The sequence below is a fragment of the Bubalus bubalis genome, chromosome 18 (genome assembly GCF_019923935.1).
Source record: "Bubalus bubalis isolate 160015118507 breed Murrah chromosome 18, NDDB_SH_1, whole genome shotgun sequence".
Lineage (NCBI taxonomy): Eukaryota > Metazoa > Chordata > Mammalia > Artiodactyla > Bovidae > Bubalus > Bubalus bubalis.
The window spans coordinates 52,357,462-52,375,644 of record NC_059174.1 but is presented as its reverse complement, the minus strand read 5'-3'; the positions used below and the strand labels follow the sequence as shown (position 1 = coordinate 52,375,644).

Sequence of the window (18,183 nt, the reverse complement as noted above, 5' to 3'; positions counted from 1 at the left end):
AAGTGAAAGTGAAGTCGCTCAGTCGCGTCGGACTTGTAGCGACCCCATGGACTGCAGCCTACCAGGCTCCTCCATCCATGAGATTTTCTAGGCAAGAGTACTGGAGTGGCTTGCCATTGCCTTCTCCGATATGACATAATATAATCATATATAATTAAGTTAATGGCTTAGAAAACAAAATGATAGTAATTTTAAAAAGGAGAAAGTATCTCTCTTGCTAGGTTGTGACACCAGGCTAAGAGGGCTTAGGGTTGGAAAGTAAGTCGTGGAGATTGTGAAGGGGTTCAGGTATAAATCTACCTCTATTCAAGGAGAGGAAGGGCATGAGAAGAGTCTGGACAGCCCAGAATGGTCCTGGCACCTGGATGTACAGTTACCACACTGGGTCAAAGACGGCTGGTGCATCTCCTCTGCCCTAGATGCTATGGGACCCGACTCCTGCCCAACATTAAACTGGGAACATAAGCCTCTCAAAGCATACTTGCCAAAAACGGATTATTCACCCTCATAGTATGAAGCCTAGAAGGAGAAGACATTTGATTATTTTAAAAAGTGGGCTATAAAATGATAAAGTTTCCCCTTACTTCATCTGAAAAACCCAAAGAACAAATATGTTAAAAACTTTGGGACTTCCCTGGTGGTCCAGGAGTTAAGACTTCCTGCTTCCACTGCAGGAGCCAAGAGTTTGATCCCTTATCAGGGAACTAAGATCTATCCCTTCAGGCCACATGGTGTGGCCAAAAAAAAAAAAAGAAAAACTATGACTATTAACATGTTTAGAAGGTACTTAAAACATTTGTTTGCAATCCAACTCAAATATATCTGCAACTACATTTTGGACAAATGTTTAAAAAAATCCCGCTTAATTTTGATGCAAGTTTTCTTGTAACTCAGTGATATTTACTACTTACAAGAGCTGAATGTTTTGCAAAACAGAGCCCCAACTTTCTGCAAAACATCCTGAAAGTGCTTTTATCATAGAAATGGGGAGGGGCTAATGATCTGCTCTTTCACTGACAACATCCTATAGTTATTTAAGTAACACATCATCATTCTACAACACCATCAATAGCTATTGCTTGCTTTTATATTTTTTGGCCAAGGCACGTAAGACCTTAGTTTTCCAACCAGGGATGGAAACTGTGTCCCCTGCATTGGAGACACAGAGTCCTAATTGCTGACCAACAGGGAAGTCCCTATTGCCCATTTCTTGGTTCTGTGCTCACCTTGCCTTATCACGTAGTTGATATCTTTCAAACTCTTAGAAGCGCTGCACTGAATTTAGACAGCAGAGCACTCCTTGGCATAAGGACTGACCCATCCATGGAAACTGATATCAGTGTGATCGATCCAGCATCATTTGCTGGATTGTATGCAATGGGACTGTAATTTTATGTCCTGTTGTCCCTATTCTATGTCTCTGGCCATTAACAGAAGACTCTGCCTGGGTGAAACTGACATATTTTCAGTGGTAATGCTTGAAGAAGGAACAAATTTCTATTTTGTTCCCTCTGTTATGATCCTGTCCTTATGCATTTCCTTTGTGGGGAGTCTTCCCCACAAAGTGTCTTAGCACTCCCAGCTGTAGAACTGTAGCGTTCATGGACAGAAACTGGAGACAACAGCTCCCTACCCTTTTGAAGACTTCCACTGTCAGTCCAAATTTCTTTGACCCTTGGATGACAAGGTCATCCATTTCTTTGACCCAGGAGACACTGGCATCATGGGAAAGATGTCCCTACCTCCTGTTTCAAAATTATTTGGGAATATAACTTCATCACAGGTAGGAACTTTGCAGAAGCATGAAGAGCCTCCCACAGTGCAGAATCATGACTCCATACTAAATTCTCTAAAATCTGTTCTTTGATGCTGTTCAGGTGTTTCACCATGTCCCTGGAGAGTCCCTCTTCTGAGCAGATCACTACCTCTATCACTTCAGTTCAGTCGCTCAGTCGAGTCCAACTCTTTGTGACCCCATGGACTGCAGCATGCCAGGCTTCCCTGTCCATCACCAACTCCCAGAGCTTGCTCAAACTCATGTCCCTCAAATCGGTGATACCATCCAATCATCTCAGTCTCTGTCATGCCCTTCTCCTCCTGCCTTCAATTTTTCCCCAAATCAGGGTCTTTTCCAATGAGTCAGTTCTCCTCATCAGGTGGCCAAAGTACTGGAGTTTCAGCTTCAGCATCAGTCTTCCCAGAGGACTGATTTCCTTTAGGACTGACTGGTCTGATCTCCTTGCAGTCCAAGGGACTCCCAAGAGTCTTCTCCAACACCACAGTTCAAAAGCATCAATTAGTAGGCACTCAGCTTTCTGTATAGTCCAACTCTCATATCCATACATGACTACTGGAAAAACCATAGCTTTGACTAGACGACCTTTGTCGGCAAAGTAATATCTCTGCTTTTTAATATGCTGTCTAGGTTTGTCATAGCTTTTCTTCCAAGGAGCAACCATCCTTTAATTTCATGGCTGCAGTCACCATCTGCAGTGATTTTGGAGCCCAAGAAAATAAAGTCTGTCACTGTTTCCACTGTCACTCCACCACCTCTATAACCTTATAAAAATAAAATGGCCACAGATTAAAAACTTTAGCAATCCAGAGAAAAGTATGAAGTGAGCTATAGGCAAAGAGGACAATTTCCAAACAACAGGCCATCAAGGAATGTTGAAAAATATATATCCTGCTCTAAAATAACTGACATGTCTATTCCATGAAGTCTTTTGTGTTGCCTGAACCATTGCGGTCTCTAATATTTTATAATACAAAATTTCTGCAAGTTCCTGTTTGTTTACAGCGAAGTATATGCAAGATTCTGGCTGTTCATCTGTTGATTGAGTATAGTGTTGGCAGAGTTTCATTATGTTTCATTATGTTTTCCCTAGGATTACACAAACAAGACTCAAAAGTATTTATAACTTGGTTACTTGGTGCATTTTTCAATCCAGCCACAATACTCTGTAATCAGCTCACACTTTGAGTGACTGAAGCAACAGGAGTTAATGATTCTACTTTTTTTCTTAAATACTTCTGTCCTGTCAGTAGGGTAGAAGGTATAAATAACGTTTGTTTGTCTCAAAGTATTGTTGACGGTTACAGGCCACAGTAGTCTGGGTTGTCAGTTTCCAAACAGGGCATCACCAGTGGACCTTCCAGGAGTTTATTTCCTCTTCTGCATATTCTCCCCAAAAGAGCTTCTCATCATAACCACCAACAGATAAAACATATTCTTCACACTCCGTGTTCACTGCTTCGCTATTGTCAGTAAACTGGAAAGGCCCCGGAGGCATTCTCTCCTTTAAAGTCTTCCTGTCAAATAGTTTTGAAACACACGGCTTAAAGTAGTGTTCTTTTATCCCTCTGGCTATAGTTCACACAGTATAGCAGTGATGCAGCGAGGCTACACAGAAGCTCTAAAATCAGCAATATGAAAACCAGGATGGTAAACCTTTAAAGATTAGTTCAAGGAGTCTCATCTATTTGGGCATATAATGTCACTGGCGAAAATCAGATCCAAGCAGCACAGAAGGAAATGATAAAAGTTTACTGAATCATCTCCAATCATATGAAAATTATCCTGAGTATAAACAAAGTGTCCAAAAAAAAAAAAAATTAAAAAGCTCCTTAACACTGCAAGGAATCCTCTGCTTCCTGCTTCGTGGTAACTTTGGTGGCTCCTCACATGGATTTTGAAACACATCTTTAAAAATTGGCTCAAATTTTTTGAAAATTACAGTAGACACATCAAAACTGCGTTTCGCTTAATTTCCTTCCAAGGTACGGTTTCCAACTGTGAGGATAATGCTTTTGAGGCAGGCGACAGATAACGAACAAGCCGACCAGTGTGTAACTTCCTCTAGGATGTCCTGGATGGCGGCGGAGTCAGCTTGTGTTCCCCTCGTCCAGGTTCAGGTCCGGACACAAGGCCTGCAGTGCCACCCAGATCGCACGACCACCTCCACCTGCTTCAGCTTGGTGCCCGCCCTTGTTTATCCTCCTTCCTCTGAGCGCTACCCACAACCACCCGCACCAAGGAGTGCTAAGAACGACGGCTCTTCGATGGTCTAGATGGTCTACATCCGCGCTTCGCCTCAAAGAAGTCCGTTTCTTCTCCAGGGTTCCGAGCCTGTCCTTCACCGGAAATGTGATAAAAAGCATATCATCTTAAGTGACTTCTAAATCTGCTTAAGTCGTTTTATTTAAAAATTTAATTTTATTGCTCCTGGATTTCTCCCAACATTTTATTATGGAAAATTTCAAGATGCAAGAAAGTTGAAAGAGGTGTACATGTGTCTACCACTTAGATTCTGTTACCAACACTTTGCCATACTTGTTTAACCGTATTTCTATTTATTCTATCCATCTAACTTTTCAGTGCATTTCAAAGTAAATTGCAGACATCAGTACACTTTTCCTAAATAATCAGCCTGTATGTCATTAACTACAGTTCAATTTTTTTTTTGCTGCTTTTAATTTTCAATATTAATAATAAAAGATTCTCCCCCTTTCAAGATGGAAAGAAATTCATTCATGGATTCTTCTAGTTGATGTGTTTCCACTTTCACACAGAGATTTAGGGATTTCTAATTTATTTGGAGTTTATGCAGGTACATGGTGTGAGAACTAAACCCAACTTTATACATATATATATATATATATACACACACATACATACATACACAGGGGCTCTCTGTTTTAAAAGTATTTTTATCGAGATTTAATTCACATACCATAAAATTCACCCTTTTTAATTGTGTACAATTTAGTGGGTTTTAGTATTTCACAAAGTTGTGCAGCCATCATGGCTACAAGCTATATTTGTACATATATATTATGTGTGTGTGTATATGTGTTTTTCTCCAAATATCTATCTAGTCTTAGCGGCACATATTAAGAGCTCCATTTTGCTGCCAGAGAGTTGAGCTGCTGCGGTTGTCACTAATGTCCGGGTATTTGGAAGACCAATTCCATTCCACTGGTCTGTTTGTCCGGTGGGAGGTCTCCCTAACAACGATTCTGGTTTAGGATTCTGGTAAGGGGTGGGGGACGACAGACATGCGGTCACGCCTTCAAGGCCTTTAGTCAAGTTCTTTGAGAAAGGAATCCTGCTACATTACGGCTCTCCAACAGTAAAAGTCCTCTAGGACTGATAAACCAACTGGGCAGGAGCATGGTCAGCAGGAAATCCTGGGAAGGAGAGGTACCAAGGATCAAGACACGCCCCATTCTTGAGTCTCCCCTCTCCTCTCCCGGCTCCCCAGCCCGGGCTAGGGGCCCTCCCCTTCTCTGTCCGTCTCCCCCTTTCTGAGGACTAGTGGACCCGCACCAGGGGCTGTTCCATCCAGCTCGCACCCTAGGACTGCCCCCAGGAAAGCACCTGTACAGCGTGGCTGAGGCACCCAGTGGTTTCGGAAGTGAGGCCAAGCGTGTCCAATGCTTGCCGAGCGAAGTCTTCGGAGCTCACTACGAGCAGTCCCTTTTTCAAGGGATAGGTCATATTTGTTTCAACCAAAAAGGGGCTCACTGTCTGCAGGTAGGAAAGGGGCCAAGATAAGAACTCCCTTCCCGCCCAAGCCTAAACTCCCGGGCCCTCTCCGAGAATCCCTGAATCCCACCCCTCTTGCGGACCACGCCCCCAGATATGTGCTGACCACGCCTCCAGGACCACGCCCCCTCGAGAACCCACCCCTTGCGACTTTCCTGCCACGGAAGCTTTTTCTTAAAAAAGGTTCTTCCTTCCTTCTTCCCTCTTTCTCTCTCTTTTCCTTCCTTCCTCCCTTCTTATCTCTCCCTCTTTTCTTTTTTTCCCTCCCTTCCCTTCCTTTCTTTCTTAAATTTTACTGAAGTATAGTTGATTTACATCCACCGAAGCTTTTTGAGACTGAGTCGTGGTCCTCTTTCAGACCTCACCCCCACCTCATTCCCAGCCCGCCCCTCCTCCTAGGAGCCTCCACTGAATCCAAGCTCCTCCTCCCTCAGAGCCCTCCCCTCAAGAGTTGCCACTCCTGCCCCTCTCGAGCTCCTTCCCTCCGGAGTCAGGCACCTGCACGATGACACCTTTGGAGTGGTACTCTGCCCCCAAGGCCACGGAGAAGCTTCGCACAAAGGCCTGCGGAGAAGGAAAGGAGGGTCCCAGGACCACGAGCTTTCCGCGTCGAGTCCTCCAGCCCGCCCCCTGTCCCGTCGTGCCATCCGTATCCTAGAACATTCCCCCGTTCCCGGAGGGGCCCCTCCCTCAGGGCTCAAGTTCTCACCTTAACACCCGAAAGTTTCTTTGCTCTAAGCCCTCCTTTTGTTCCCATACTCCTCACTCTCCATTCCAGCCGCGCCATTCTCTGTGTATTCCCTGACCTCCTCCCACCTAACCGGTTCTCGAAATCCTAGCTTTCTTTGCTCTTAAAAAAACACAAAATCTGACTTGCGCACTGGACTGTGCCCCAGATATCTGACCTATTAATAGCTTCAGACTCTGGTGAAACATCACACACACACACACACACACACACACACACACATTCGGGTCTTTTCCACCATAACCTCAGGGCCAGAATTAAGGGCTACTGTAGGAATAACAGCATGGCAGCCAGCCTGTGCCCGGTCTCTGGGTCTGGGTACCTTGGTGGCCGCATACACAGCTAAATTTGGACAGGGCCTCCTGTCAGCTACTGAAGATATGTTGATGATGATGCCTTTGCCCCTGGAGGAGGAAGCATTAGTTGGAAGGCAGTCACTACCAACGGGGAAGAGGGTCTCAGTGATTTACCCACCTCCCCACCCTTTAGTCGCTATGCTAATCAGAAAGATCAGAGAGATAGGGAAGAGTTGGAAATGTGAATGGGAGAGCTGGAGAATAGAAATAGCCAGAGGTTGGATGGGGAAAGATCCAGAGTGAAAAGCAAAGAGACTGCCTCTTACCTGCTGACCATTCGGGGCAGGAGGATTCTAGTCATCTGCAGGACGAATGAAGAGGATCCTGTCTTTCCTTCTTTCCACTGCCTTCACCTGCCCAGACTCCTGCCCCCTCCTCAAGTTCACTCCTGTCCCCCTACTTTCCATCAGGGACTATTCCGCTGGCACTGCCTCCATGCCAAGTCCAGTACTGGGGGATATTGAGGACCACCCAGAGTGGTCAGAGCTACGCTGACTCTGAACCCAGTCCCTCCTAGCCCTGACTCACCTGGGCCACAGACATCATGTTGCAGTTCATAATATCCTGGAGTTTCTAAGGGAAGAAAATGGAACCAATCAGTCCTTTCCTTCACCACAACTCTGCCACAACTCCCATATTTTCTAGCTTACTTTTCTTTTAATGTGGAACACAGTTTTTAAAAGTTGCATCTACTAGAATTTAAAATACACATAAACTTCAACGCATCGACTCCACTTCTGGAAATGTATTCCTTTCTAAGACACTCACATATGTGGGGAATGCATATGTCCAAAAATACATTATAACACAATTTGTAGTCAGATATACCAGGAAACATCCTGAATATCCTTCAATACTGGGATGAATAAATAAACACTGGGTAGCCCATGGATAGACCACTGAACAACAAGTAAAAAGAATAGATCAGCTAATTATTCTGATTAAAATGATCCCCAAGATACATGTCTACTTGTGAAAGGTAAAGTGCAGAACAATAGGCTGCCGCCATTTGGGTAAAAATTACACATACATCCTTCTGTAGGCATAAAGAGAAAAATCTATCACTATTTTAAACTGGGGGGCGCTTTGGGGGAAGATTAAAGGGAGAAGGGAGATTTTCACCTTCATTTCGTAAACTTCTCTCTTTGGATTTTCTGATCAGTAAACTATTTATAAATGCATACCATATACATACCAAAGTGCACAAATCTTAGAGTAAAAGCTGAACACAAATCTTAAGCTTCTACCCACATAAAGGAAGTATTGGGACTTCGCTGGTGGTCCAGTGGCTAAGACTCTACATTCTCAAAGGTCAGATTTCACCTCTCTTGGATTCTCTCTTCCCTCAAATCTTGATGTGACAATTCCTCATTGCCTTAGTAGGTTGATGCCTTCAAACAGTTATTTTAAAACTATTTTATCCAGCTCTCCTACTCATTCTCATTTGCAGGGTTAGTCTTCAGTCACAACTTCCTCTAATACCAGAGGCAGAATACACAGGCTGATTCTCCTTGCATTTTCTAAAATGAGCCTGTGCCTTCTTTTCCTTTTCTGACTTCTGTTATCACAGATTAATTTTTATTGGAGCATAATTGCTTTACAATGTTGTGTTAGTTTCTGCTGTACAACGAAGTGAATCAGCTCTGTGTATACATATATCCCCTCCCTCTTGGACCTCCCTCCCACTCCCTTATGCATTCCTCTTGAAATAATAATATTTAGAATTTATTCATTTATTTTTTTGTGTGTAGCAAAGTTTTATTAACGCGATAAAGGGACAGGGAAAGCTTCTGACACAGACATCAGAAGGGGGACGGAGAGTGCCCCCACTCTCTAGTCTTATCAAGGCCTTAGATACTTTTACCCGACCCACTCCCACAACATACGTCTTAAACTAACATGATTAGAACTAACAATAGAGAATTTAAAAGCCATCCTGATCTCCTGTTTTGTTTATGGAGCACACAACTTAGGTTTATGTGCCTTATGTTGTCTTATCAGCTGATATTATCTTATCAGCTCTACGAGGTCAGCAAAAAACACTGATGCCCATTTTATAGATATGAGACTGAAGCGCTGATTTTCCCACGTGGCTCATTCCCCGCCCCCTACTCTTTTTTTGGCCACACTGTTGGCCATGTGAGGTCTTATTTCCCTGACCAGGAACAGAACCCACCCCCCGCCACCCCAACCCTTCATTGGAAGCATGGAGTCTTAACCACTGGACCGCCAGGGAAGTCCGTCATTTCTCCAGAAAGTTAGCATCGGAGAATATAAAACGGGCAGAACCAGACTCAATTTAGACAGCGGTCCTGGTTGAGCACTGCAGAAGGGCGCCCCGTGGAAGGAGAACATAGATTCCCTAGCTCTCCACGTGATCAAGCTAGTGTACTGCGCGGGGTTTTCCAACAGAGGGAGCAGTGTAAGGCGGAGGTCCGGCGGACTAGTTCTCGGTGTTACTCACTTTGGCCACGTCCTCACAGTCGAGCAGTTTACTCATGTGGGGTGTATATTTTTGGCCCACGTTGTTTACTGAATGAGAGGGGACAAAGTGCTTGTGTCACTCCAACAGTCCCAGGGACACCGGGCGGGGGCAAAGGGGAGTGTTTGCCAGAGAGGGCGACCAGAAGAGTGTTCCGGGGTCAGGGTGAGCCCGGGGGTTGGGGGGGTGGGGGCGACTGAGAGCAGTGCTTCTCCCAACGGGCTCGGGGACATACCCAATACTCCGATCTCCAGGTCCTTCAGTCCTGCCTCAATGGTCTCGTAGATTTCCAAGCCCCCGGTGAAATCCACCTGAATCACTCGTGTGCTTTTGCCGTAAAGCCGCTCTGGGAAGTGTGTGAGAGGTTGAGGGGGCGAGGGGGAGAGGCGGAGTGGGAGCCAGGCTTTTGGCTGTAATTCATCTCTGCCTGCATCTCACTCCAGTCTCAGTTCAGCCCCAGGCCCTTACCCCATCCTTCGGAGGCCCCAGAGGCAGTGGGAGCGTGCTCCCTGCACCCACCTCGACCACGCCCCGACCACGCCTCCGACCACGCCCCTATCACCCCCAGTCCAACCTCAGCCCTTAAGCCAGGAGGGCCGCGTTTCCGAGCTCCCCTCCTTTCCTCTACTCACCTATCTCCTTTGCCTCGTGCTTCAACTTGCTCAGGTCTCGACTGATGAGGACGACGTTCAGACCTCTCCAGGCGAGCTGCAGGAGATGCATTCGTTTATTTATTCACGAAAGCCATAAATATTTACTGTGTGCTGACAGTGTGCTGCGCTGTTGCAGGTGCTGCCGATGCAGAGGTGAATAAAAGAGAAATAAGGGAAGTCGGCCCTCGCGGAGCATGCATTCTGGGGCCAGAGTATTCCAGGCAGAAGGAACAACAAGTGCAGAGGCCCTTGCACAAAGGCTGGCTAGCTTAAAGGACAGCACACAGTCCAGGGTGCACCGAATGAAGTATTCTTGCCTGGGAAATCCCATGGACAGAGGGCCCTGGAGGGCTACATTACATGGGGTCACAAGAGAGTCGGACATGACTTAGTGACTAAACAACGACTAGCCTCCCCTGCCTTCGTGCCCACTCAGGGACATGGCTGCAGCTTTCTCCCATCTTCCCCCTGCATCGCGCTCTTTTCTGGATGATTCCCGTTCAACATGCAGACCTGCCAGAAGGTCTGCTTTGTTCCCCCGTATTCCCCGTTTCTTATCACGCCACCCCACTTTACTCAACATTCTAAGAACTGCTTACCCTGGCTCTCTCCCGGGCCTGCTTGTACCCACTCCAGTTGGACTCCCGCCCCGACTGTGCCACCCAAACCACTCTGGTCAACAGTAACTTCCACAGTCGTAAACCCAGTGCTGTCCTCAGCACCTCCCAGCAGTAGCTGACACGATCACCCCCTCCTCCAGGCAACGTTCTTCCCCTGGCTTCCCAGACATCTCTTCCAACCTTGGTTTCCCTCCTGCTCTGGCTCAGATCATGTGCCTCATCTTCTGTGCTTCTTAACTTTGAGTGCTCCAGGGAGCACTTTGGGGTGATTCAGACTATGCTCCCCTTCTCCATCCACACCCACTACCATGGGCATCTCTTCTAGTATTGGGACTTTATTTTTTACAATATTATGTATTTATTTATTTTTGGCTGTGCTGGGTCTTCATTGTTGTGTGGGCTTTTCTCTAGTGGTGGCAGGCAGGGGCTACTCTCTAGTCACAGTGCTCAGGTTTCTCTTTGTAGTGGCTTGTCTTGTTGGAGAGCACAGGCTGTAGGCACATGGGCTTCAGTAGTTGCAGGATATGGGCTCAGTATCTGTGGCTCCCAGGCTCTAGGGCACAAGCTCAGTAGTTGTGAGGCATGGACTTAGTTGCTCCTCAGCATGTGAGATCTTCCCAGACCACGGATCAAACTCACGTCTCCTGCACTAGCAAATGGATTCTTTACCGCTGGATCACTAGGGAGGCCCCCTAGTCTTAGGACTTTAAATGGCATTGTTATGATGTTGATGCTTCAATTTCTATCTCCACCCATTCTGAACTCCAGAATGGCATTTCCAACTTCTGGAACTTCACAACTTGGATAGCTAACTGGTGTCTCAAATGTGTGTGTTAGTCGCTCAGTCATGTCCAACTCTTTGCAACCCCATGGATATATAGCCCACCAGGCTCCTCTGTCCATGGGATTTCCTAGGCAAGAATACTGTAGGTTGCCATTTCCTATTTCAGGGAAACTTCCCAACCCAGGGATCAAACCTGGGTCTCCCGCATTGCAGGCAGACTCTTTATAATCTGAGCCACCAAGGAAGATAGAATGTCCAAAATGTCAAATTTAGAATGTCCAAAACTAGAGTCCTTTCCACTTCCCCCAAACCTGGTCTTCTCCTCAGTTCAACTCCATTGCAGTAATGGCAGCTCCATTCTTTGAGGTATTCTGGTCACAAATCCTATAAGTAATTTATTTTATGAGGTCATCATTATCCCAAAAGCAAAAATCAAACAAAGATGACAAGAAAACTACAAACTAATACCTCTCATAAACTTAGACACAAAAATTCTCAATGAAATATGAGTAAATCAAGTCCAGCAATATAGAAAAAGGATAAGAGGTAATGCTCAAGCTGGGGCTTATTGCAGGAATGCAGGGTTAGTTCAAGTTTTGCAAAATCAATTGATGTAATTTACCATATAATCAGACTAAAGAAGGAAAACCATATGATCATCTCTGCCGGGAGCCAGCACGGGAGTCCCCACCCATGACAAGGTCATGTGGGAGAGTTCTGGTGGGCAAGGTGAGCCAGAACTTGAGGGGTGCCCCTCTGGGCCTGCCTGAGCATCTACCCCAAAACCAGAATCTGTCTGTTTTACTATTTCACGACTTTCACCAACTCTTCTGACATTAATGGGGGGCTATCCCCGACCACCTTTCTCTGTAAGAAAATCAACTTAAAACTCTAGTTAATAGGTCTCCTGGACATAATAGGAGTGTTTCAATTCAAACCCCTCTGATGACTTTCTAGCTTTCCTGACAGGTTTGTTCAGAATTCACAGCCTCCCAACCATGAGAGGCACGGGAAGCTTAAGATATTCTAGCAATGCAGAGCTTCTCAGAGAGTTAAAATTGTTAAAATAGAACTAGTAGAGGATTTCTTTGTTGAGCTAATGCTTGCTGCCAAGTTTCCATATCCCTTACCTACTGTGTCCCTGGGAGTGTATTGATTAATATAGTTGGTGTATAGAAATGTAAGTAGTAGCTTTAATGTTTGTAACCTTGGACCCTCGAGTTAATTCTTTTCTTGTTATAGCCCACCACACTTTTGCCCTATAGGAATGCAACTTTATCTAATGCTTTCGGAGGGTGGTGCCTGACTTTAGAATAATCACCTTTAGAGAAAAATAAGTTTTCTGAAGAAAGGGTCATAAAATGTTAACAGGACTCCTGGCCAGAAGATGATGTAAATCACCTAAAGCTTTTGCATATGATAAGTTTGCAGAAAGAAAGCCTGGCTTCGATAAGGATCAAGGACTGCTGACCTTGCATGACTCTACCCCTTCCCCCATTATCCTCTATGCACAACTTAAGGTATAAAAACTACTTTGGAAAATAAAGTGCGGGCCTTGCTCACTGAAGCTGGGTCTCCCCATGTCGTTCTTTCTCTTTCCTTTTCCTATTCAGACTGATTCCATGGAGCGCAGGGGCTCTCTGAATTCACTTTCTTGCCTGGGCTTCTAAGACCCACTCGAGAAGGTGCCTAAGGTGGGGCACCTTCTGTGATTCGAGAGGGCGCCTGCGGCCTACGTGAACAAAGCAAGTCCCGTGCTGGGGCTTTATTGGCTTTCTGGATAAACCAAGGAATATCAGCCTCTTTTCTCTCCTCTGTCTTCTTAACTGCAAAATTCTTTCCTTATTCCTTTCTCTATTTCTATCCTTTTTGCCGACGCCGTCCTCCCGAGAGAATCCCTGGATCCTACCAGGGCTGGACCCTGGTACACCTCAATAGACAAAAAAATTACTTGACAAAAGTCAACTATCCATGATAAAAAAAAAAACAAACTCTTAGCAACCTAGGTATAGAAAGGGCCTCTCTTGACTTTATAAAGATCATATAAATACATACATACACACATACATGAATTTTAAAAACCTAACATTATGCTGAATGGTTGAAAACTGAGTGCTTTCCCTCTAAGAACACTTCTCTAAATGTCCTATTTAATTTCCTGGGCAGTACAATAAGGCAGAGAAAAGAAATAAAATGTATGCCAATTGGAAAGAAGAAATAACATTGTGTCTGTACCTGGATGACATGTCTGTCTACATAGAAAATCTCAAGATATCTACAAAATGTTTACAAGAATTAAGAGGGTTTAGCAAATTTTCAGTTTATATAAGGTCAGAGGTTTGGAGTCATACTCTACCTCCAATCTTTAGAATAAATCTTGTCAGTGCAAGGCTCCCTTTTAGCTCAGTTGGTAAAAGAAATCCACCTATAATGCAGGAGACCCTGGTTTGATTCCTGGGTTGAGAAGATCTGCTGGAGAAGGGATAGGCTACCCACTCCGGTATTCTTGGGCTTCCCTTGTGGCTCAACTGGTAAAGAATTCACGAGTACTAATGTCAAAATCAATCCAAAATTTGGGACTTCTCTGGTGGCCCAGTGGCTAAGACTCTGTGCTCCCAATGCAGGGGGCCAAGGTTTGATTCCTGGTCAGGGAACTAGATCTCATATGCTACAATTAAAAGATGCAGCATGCTGCAATGAAGATCAAAGATTCCCTGTGCTAAGGGGATCTAATGCAGGTCAGCTAAGACCTGGCGCAGCCAAAATAAACGAGCTGACAATTCAATAAAACCAAAGTGCAAGTACTTCTCATGCCCCGATGCTATCACGCTTGGATGAGTCATCAAGATCTCTTGCTTGGATTTTGCAAGAGCCTGCATAAGCAGGATCCCCGTGCTTGCATCCTCACCCCCCCATAGTATCTATCATATCCCCCTTCAGAACCCATCTCACTCAGTAGATGTTAAAGTCTCCACAATAACCTACCAGATACCCCATGATCTGTCCTGAAATTGCATTTCTGCCCTCATGTCCTACTGCTTCTCTCTCCTTGTGACTCTGATACAATCACAGCAGGCCTTTTCCTGCTTCTCCAACAAGTGATGCTCCCTACCACAGGGCTTTGTGCCGGGGTCCAGCCCCAGCTGGATCCAGGGATTCCCTCGGGAGGACGGCATCGGTGATTAAAAGAATAGATAAAGAGATAAGGAAAGAATTTTGCATTTAAGAAAATAGAGGAGAGAAAAGAGGCTGATATTTCTTGGTTTACGCAGAAAGCCAATAAAGCCCCAGCACGGGACTTGCTCTGTTCACGTACGCCGCAGGCGACCTCTCGAATCGCGAAGGTGCCCCACCTTAGGCACCTTCTCGAGTGGGTCTTAGAAGCCCAGGCAAGAAAGTGAACGCAGAGAGCCCCTGTGCTCCAGGGGATCAGCCTGAAAAGGAAAGAGAGAAAGAACGACATGGGGAGACCAAGCTTCGGTGAGCAAGGCCTGCACTTTATTTTCCAAAGTACTTTTTATACCTTAAGTTGTGCACAGAGAATAATGGGGGAAGGGGTAGAGTCATGCAAGGTCAGCAGTCCTTGATCCTTATCGAAGCCAAGCTTTCTTTCTGCAAACTTATCATATGCAAAAGTTTAGGTGATTTACATCATCTTCTGGCCAGGAGTCCTGTTAACATTTTATGACCCTTTCTTCAGAAAACTTATTTTTCTCTAAAGGTGATTATTCTAAAGTCAGGCACCACCCTCCGAAAGCATTAGATAAAGTTGCATTCCTATAGGGCAAAAGTGTGGTGGGCTATAACAAGAAAAGAATTAACTCGAGGGTCCAAGGTTACAAACATTAAAGCTACTACTTACATTTCTATACACCAACTATATTAATCAATACACTCCCAGGGACACAGTAGGTAAGGGATATGGAAACTTGGCACCAAGCATTAGCTCAACAAAGAAATCCTCTACTAGTTCTATTTTAACAATTTTAACTCTCTGAGAAGCTCTGCATTGCTAGAATATCTTAAGCTTCCCGTGCCTCTCATGGTTGGGAGGCTGTGAATTCTGAACAAGCCTGTCAGGAAAGCTAGAAAGTCATCAGAGGGGTTTGAATTGAAACACTCCTATTATGTCCAGGAGACCTATTAACTAGAGTTTTAAGTTGATTTTCTTACAGAGAAAGGTGGTCGGGGATAGCCCCCTGTTAATGTCAGAAGATTTGGTGAAAGTCATAAAATAGTAAAACAGATTCTGGTTTTGGGGTAGATGCTCAGGCAGACCAGGGAGGGCGTCCTTGAGCCCTGACACGCCTTGTCCCACAGGGCTCTCCCGCATGACCTTGTCATGGGTGGGAACTTTCGTGCTGGCTCCCGGCAGCTTTGCACTGGTGATTTCTTCTCCCCGGAAATTCCTTCTCCCAGGTATTCACAAGATTCCATCCCTCATCTCCTTCTCATCTTTGCTCAATGCTGCCTTCTCAGTGACATATTTGATTACGCTATATAAAAATTGGAACCTGCACATCTCCAGGGCTCCCTCTTCTCCTTTCTTGCTTTATTTTTCTCTTTAACTCTTTTTAAAATTTTAAATCTATTTCTTTCTTTCTTTTTTTTGGCCACACCGTGTGGCATGTGGGATCTTAGTTCCCCAACAGGGACCAGAGATGGAATCCTTGCCCCCTGCAGTGGAAGCACAGTCTTAACCACTAGACCACCACAGAAGTCCCTCTCTTTAACTCTTATAACCATTTGGTGGGCTTCCCTGGTGGCTCAAGCAGTAGAGAAACCACCTGCAATGCAGAAGACCTGGGTTCAATCCCTGGGTCAGGAAGATCCCCTGGAGAAGAAGATAGCAACTATTCCAGTATTTGATACATTATACATTTCATTTGTTTATCTTACACATATCTCCCCTCACTACAACATAAGCTTCAAGAAGACAAGGTCTTCTGGTTTTTTTTTTTTAATCTATTTTGTTTACTGTTGTACCCCCTAGTATCTAGAAGATGCCTGATGCATGGAGGTGCTATATAAATATGTTTGGAATGAATAAATAAGAAGAAGCCCAGTGTAAACACCTGCCCCCACCCTGGGGAGCAGAGGAAAGGCTCCCTGGAGAGGATGTCTGTGGGAACCAGAGAGAGCACACCATTCTCAGTCTGATAGACTTAGCTGACAACAGGCAAACAGGAGAAGCCCTCCCATCACCCACCCAAGCCCTGGCTCACCTCATGTGCGTAAGCCTTGCCGATGCCGCTGGTGGCTCCTGTCACCACTAGAAAGGAGAGGAGGAAAGGGCAGGAGGGGATCCCCACCCTCTCCTACCCCCGTCATCCACTTCATGTCCCTCTTGTCCCTTTTTGCACCTTTTCTGGGAACCCCCCTCACTGAGACCCAACCCTCCTGGTTTTCATCCTCCTCTTTCATCGGCAAGGGGCTCTGACACCTCGGACAGGTTGGAGGACTTCATACATCTCCAGCCTTCACCCGTCATGCTTCCAGGGGTCCCTGGCCTCTGCCCTGACTAGGGGTCCTCACCAGTCATCTGTCCGTGTTCCTGCTGCCCCACCTCTACCTGCTTAGTGCAGAGACCTTCTTTCTTACCTGCCCAGGCCCCGTGCGCCCGGAGCCAGTGGTTGCTCTGGCGTGCTTGAGGCAGCAGGTAAACATAGACTATGGAGCCCACAGCCCAGGTCGCCCGCAGCAGCAGGAACAGGGCTGTAACCGCTCCCAGCACTCTCAGCGCATCCCACTCCGCCTCCATCACAACCCCAACCAACAGATCACCCGACCTAGGACCAAGGGGGTTTTTTCCGGGGCCAGCTATTAGAAGCCTGGGCGTTAGCCCCGCCCATTGCCAGTCAAGCATTCCACCCCTTCTCTCTCTCTCTAGCTACGCCCAATGAGAGTTTAGTCTAACCAACAGCCACGCCCATAGCCTTAGCACCGCCCCTTGATGGGTCCACCCCTGAGCTCAAAGTCCACTCCCAATGCCTGCAGAGCCAGCATACATCCAGCCTCCTCTCAATCTACAGAGCTGGGCAAAGGGTACCCACAGATAACCTCTATTTGGGTCACTGACCTCAATATCGCTGTTAGTGGGTGAAGGCCAGAACTGAAACGAGGAACCAATCACGTCGTTGTTCAGGCGCCAAGTTGTGTCCCACAGGCAGGGTTTGTCAATACAGTTTGTCAGAAGAACCTCACCTACAACTTATGTGCCGGGGCAGTATGAAAGCCAGAGGCCTTACAATGGCTCTATGTAACCTTTCTCCTCACTTCTCCTTTGCAAATTCTGGTTTTTTCACTTGTTCTTCGCATTTATTATTGAATAATTTGTTGTTGTTCAGTCCCGAAGTTGCGTCCAACTCTTTGCCACCCCATGGACAATAGCATGCTAGGCTCCTCTCTCCTCCACTATCTACTGGAGTTTGCTCAGATTCATGTCCACTGAGTTGGTGATACTACCCAACCATCTCATCCTCTGTTGCCTCCTTCTCCTCCTGCCTTCAATCTTTCCCAGCATCAGGGGCTTTTCCAGTGAGTCAGGTCTTCACATCAGGTGGCCAAAGTACTAGAATTTCAGCCTCAGAAACAGTCCTTCCAATGAATATTCAGGATCGATTTCCTTTAGAATTGACTGGCTTGATCTCCTTGCAGTCCAAGGGACTCTCAGAAGTCTTCTCCAGCGCCACAATTAGAAAGCGATTATTTGACAATAATAAATTGTAATTATCATCTAATAATTATGGATATTCTTTAATAACATAAATTATATTTATTACTTATAATAAATAGTATTATTATTTAATAATGGGCCTCCCTGGTAGGTCAGACAGTAAAGAATCTGCCTGCAATGTAGGAGACCCGGTTCAATCCCTATGTCGGGAAGATCCCCTGGAGAAAGGAATAGTTACCCACTCCAGTATTCTTGCCTGGAGAATCCCATGGACAGAGGAGCCGGGCAGGCCACAGTCCATGGGTTTTCAAGAGTT

The 18,183-nt window shown here is 45.7% G+C and overlaps 1 protein-coding gene and 2 pseudogenes across 1 annotated transcript; all 3 read right to left on the bottom strand.

Annotated features, from left to right (window-relative positions):
* Positions 1-131: 131 nt before the first annotated feature.
* Positions 132-1,931, bottom strand: LOC112577641 (annotated as a pseudogene).
* Positions 1,932-2,512: 581 nt separating this feature from the next.
* LOC102391920 lies at positions 2,513-3,902 on the bottom strand (annotated as a pseudogene).
* Positions 3,903-4,575: 673 nt separating this feature from the next.
* Positions 4,576-17,003, bottom strand: LOC102394606 (very-long-chain 3-oxoacyl-CoA reductase-B). The gene is made up of 11 exons (XM_006067520.4): positions 16,793-17,003; positions 16,417-16,463; positions 9,767-9,842; positions 9,370-9,480; positions 9,117-9,184; positions 7,181-7,225; positions 6,919-6,953; positions 6,619-6,700; positions 6,047-6,112; positions 5,381-5,530; positions 4,576-5,190 (listed from the first exon to the last, which is right to left on the bottom strand). Exons 1-11 carry the CDS (start codon positions 16,950-16,952, stop codon positions 5,086-5,088), a joined length of 945 nt encoding a protein of 314 aa, XP_006067582.4. The 5' UTR covers positions 16,953-17,003; the 3' UTR covers positions 4,576-5,085.
* Positions 17,004-18,183: the final 1,180 nt, after the last annotated feature.

What these genes read in the sequence shown, in the direction of transcription:
- LOC102394606 (XM_006067520.4), bottom strand. Translation starts at nt 16,952, where the DNA reads ATGGAGGCGGAGTGGGATGCGCTGAGAGTGCTGGGAGCGGTTACAGCC. An exon ending in GCACGAGGCAAAGGAGATAG is followed by an intron (nt 9,481 to 9,766) that starts GTGAGTAGAGGA and finishes CACACTTCCCAG; the next exon opens with AGCGGCTTTACGGCAAAAGC. An exon ending in ACTGTGAGGACGTGGCCAAA is followed by an intron (nt 7,226 to 9,116) that starts GTGAGTAACACC and finishes TTCTTCCCTTAG; the next exon opens with AAACTCCAGGATATTATGAA.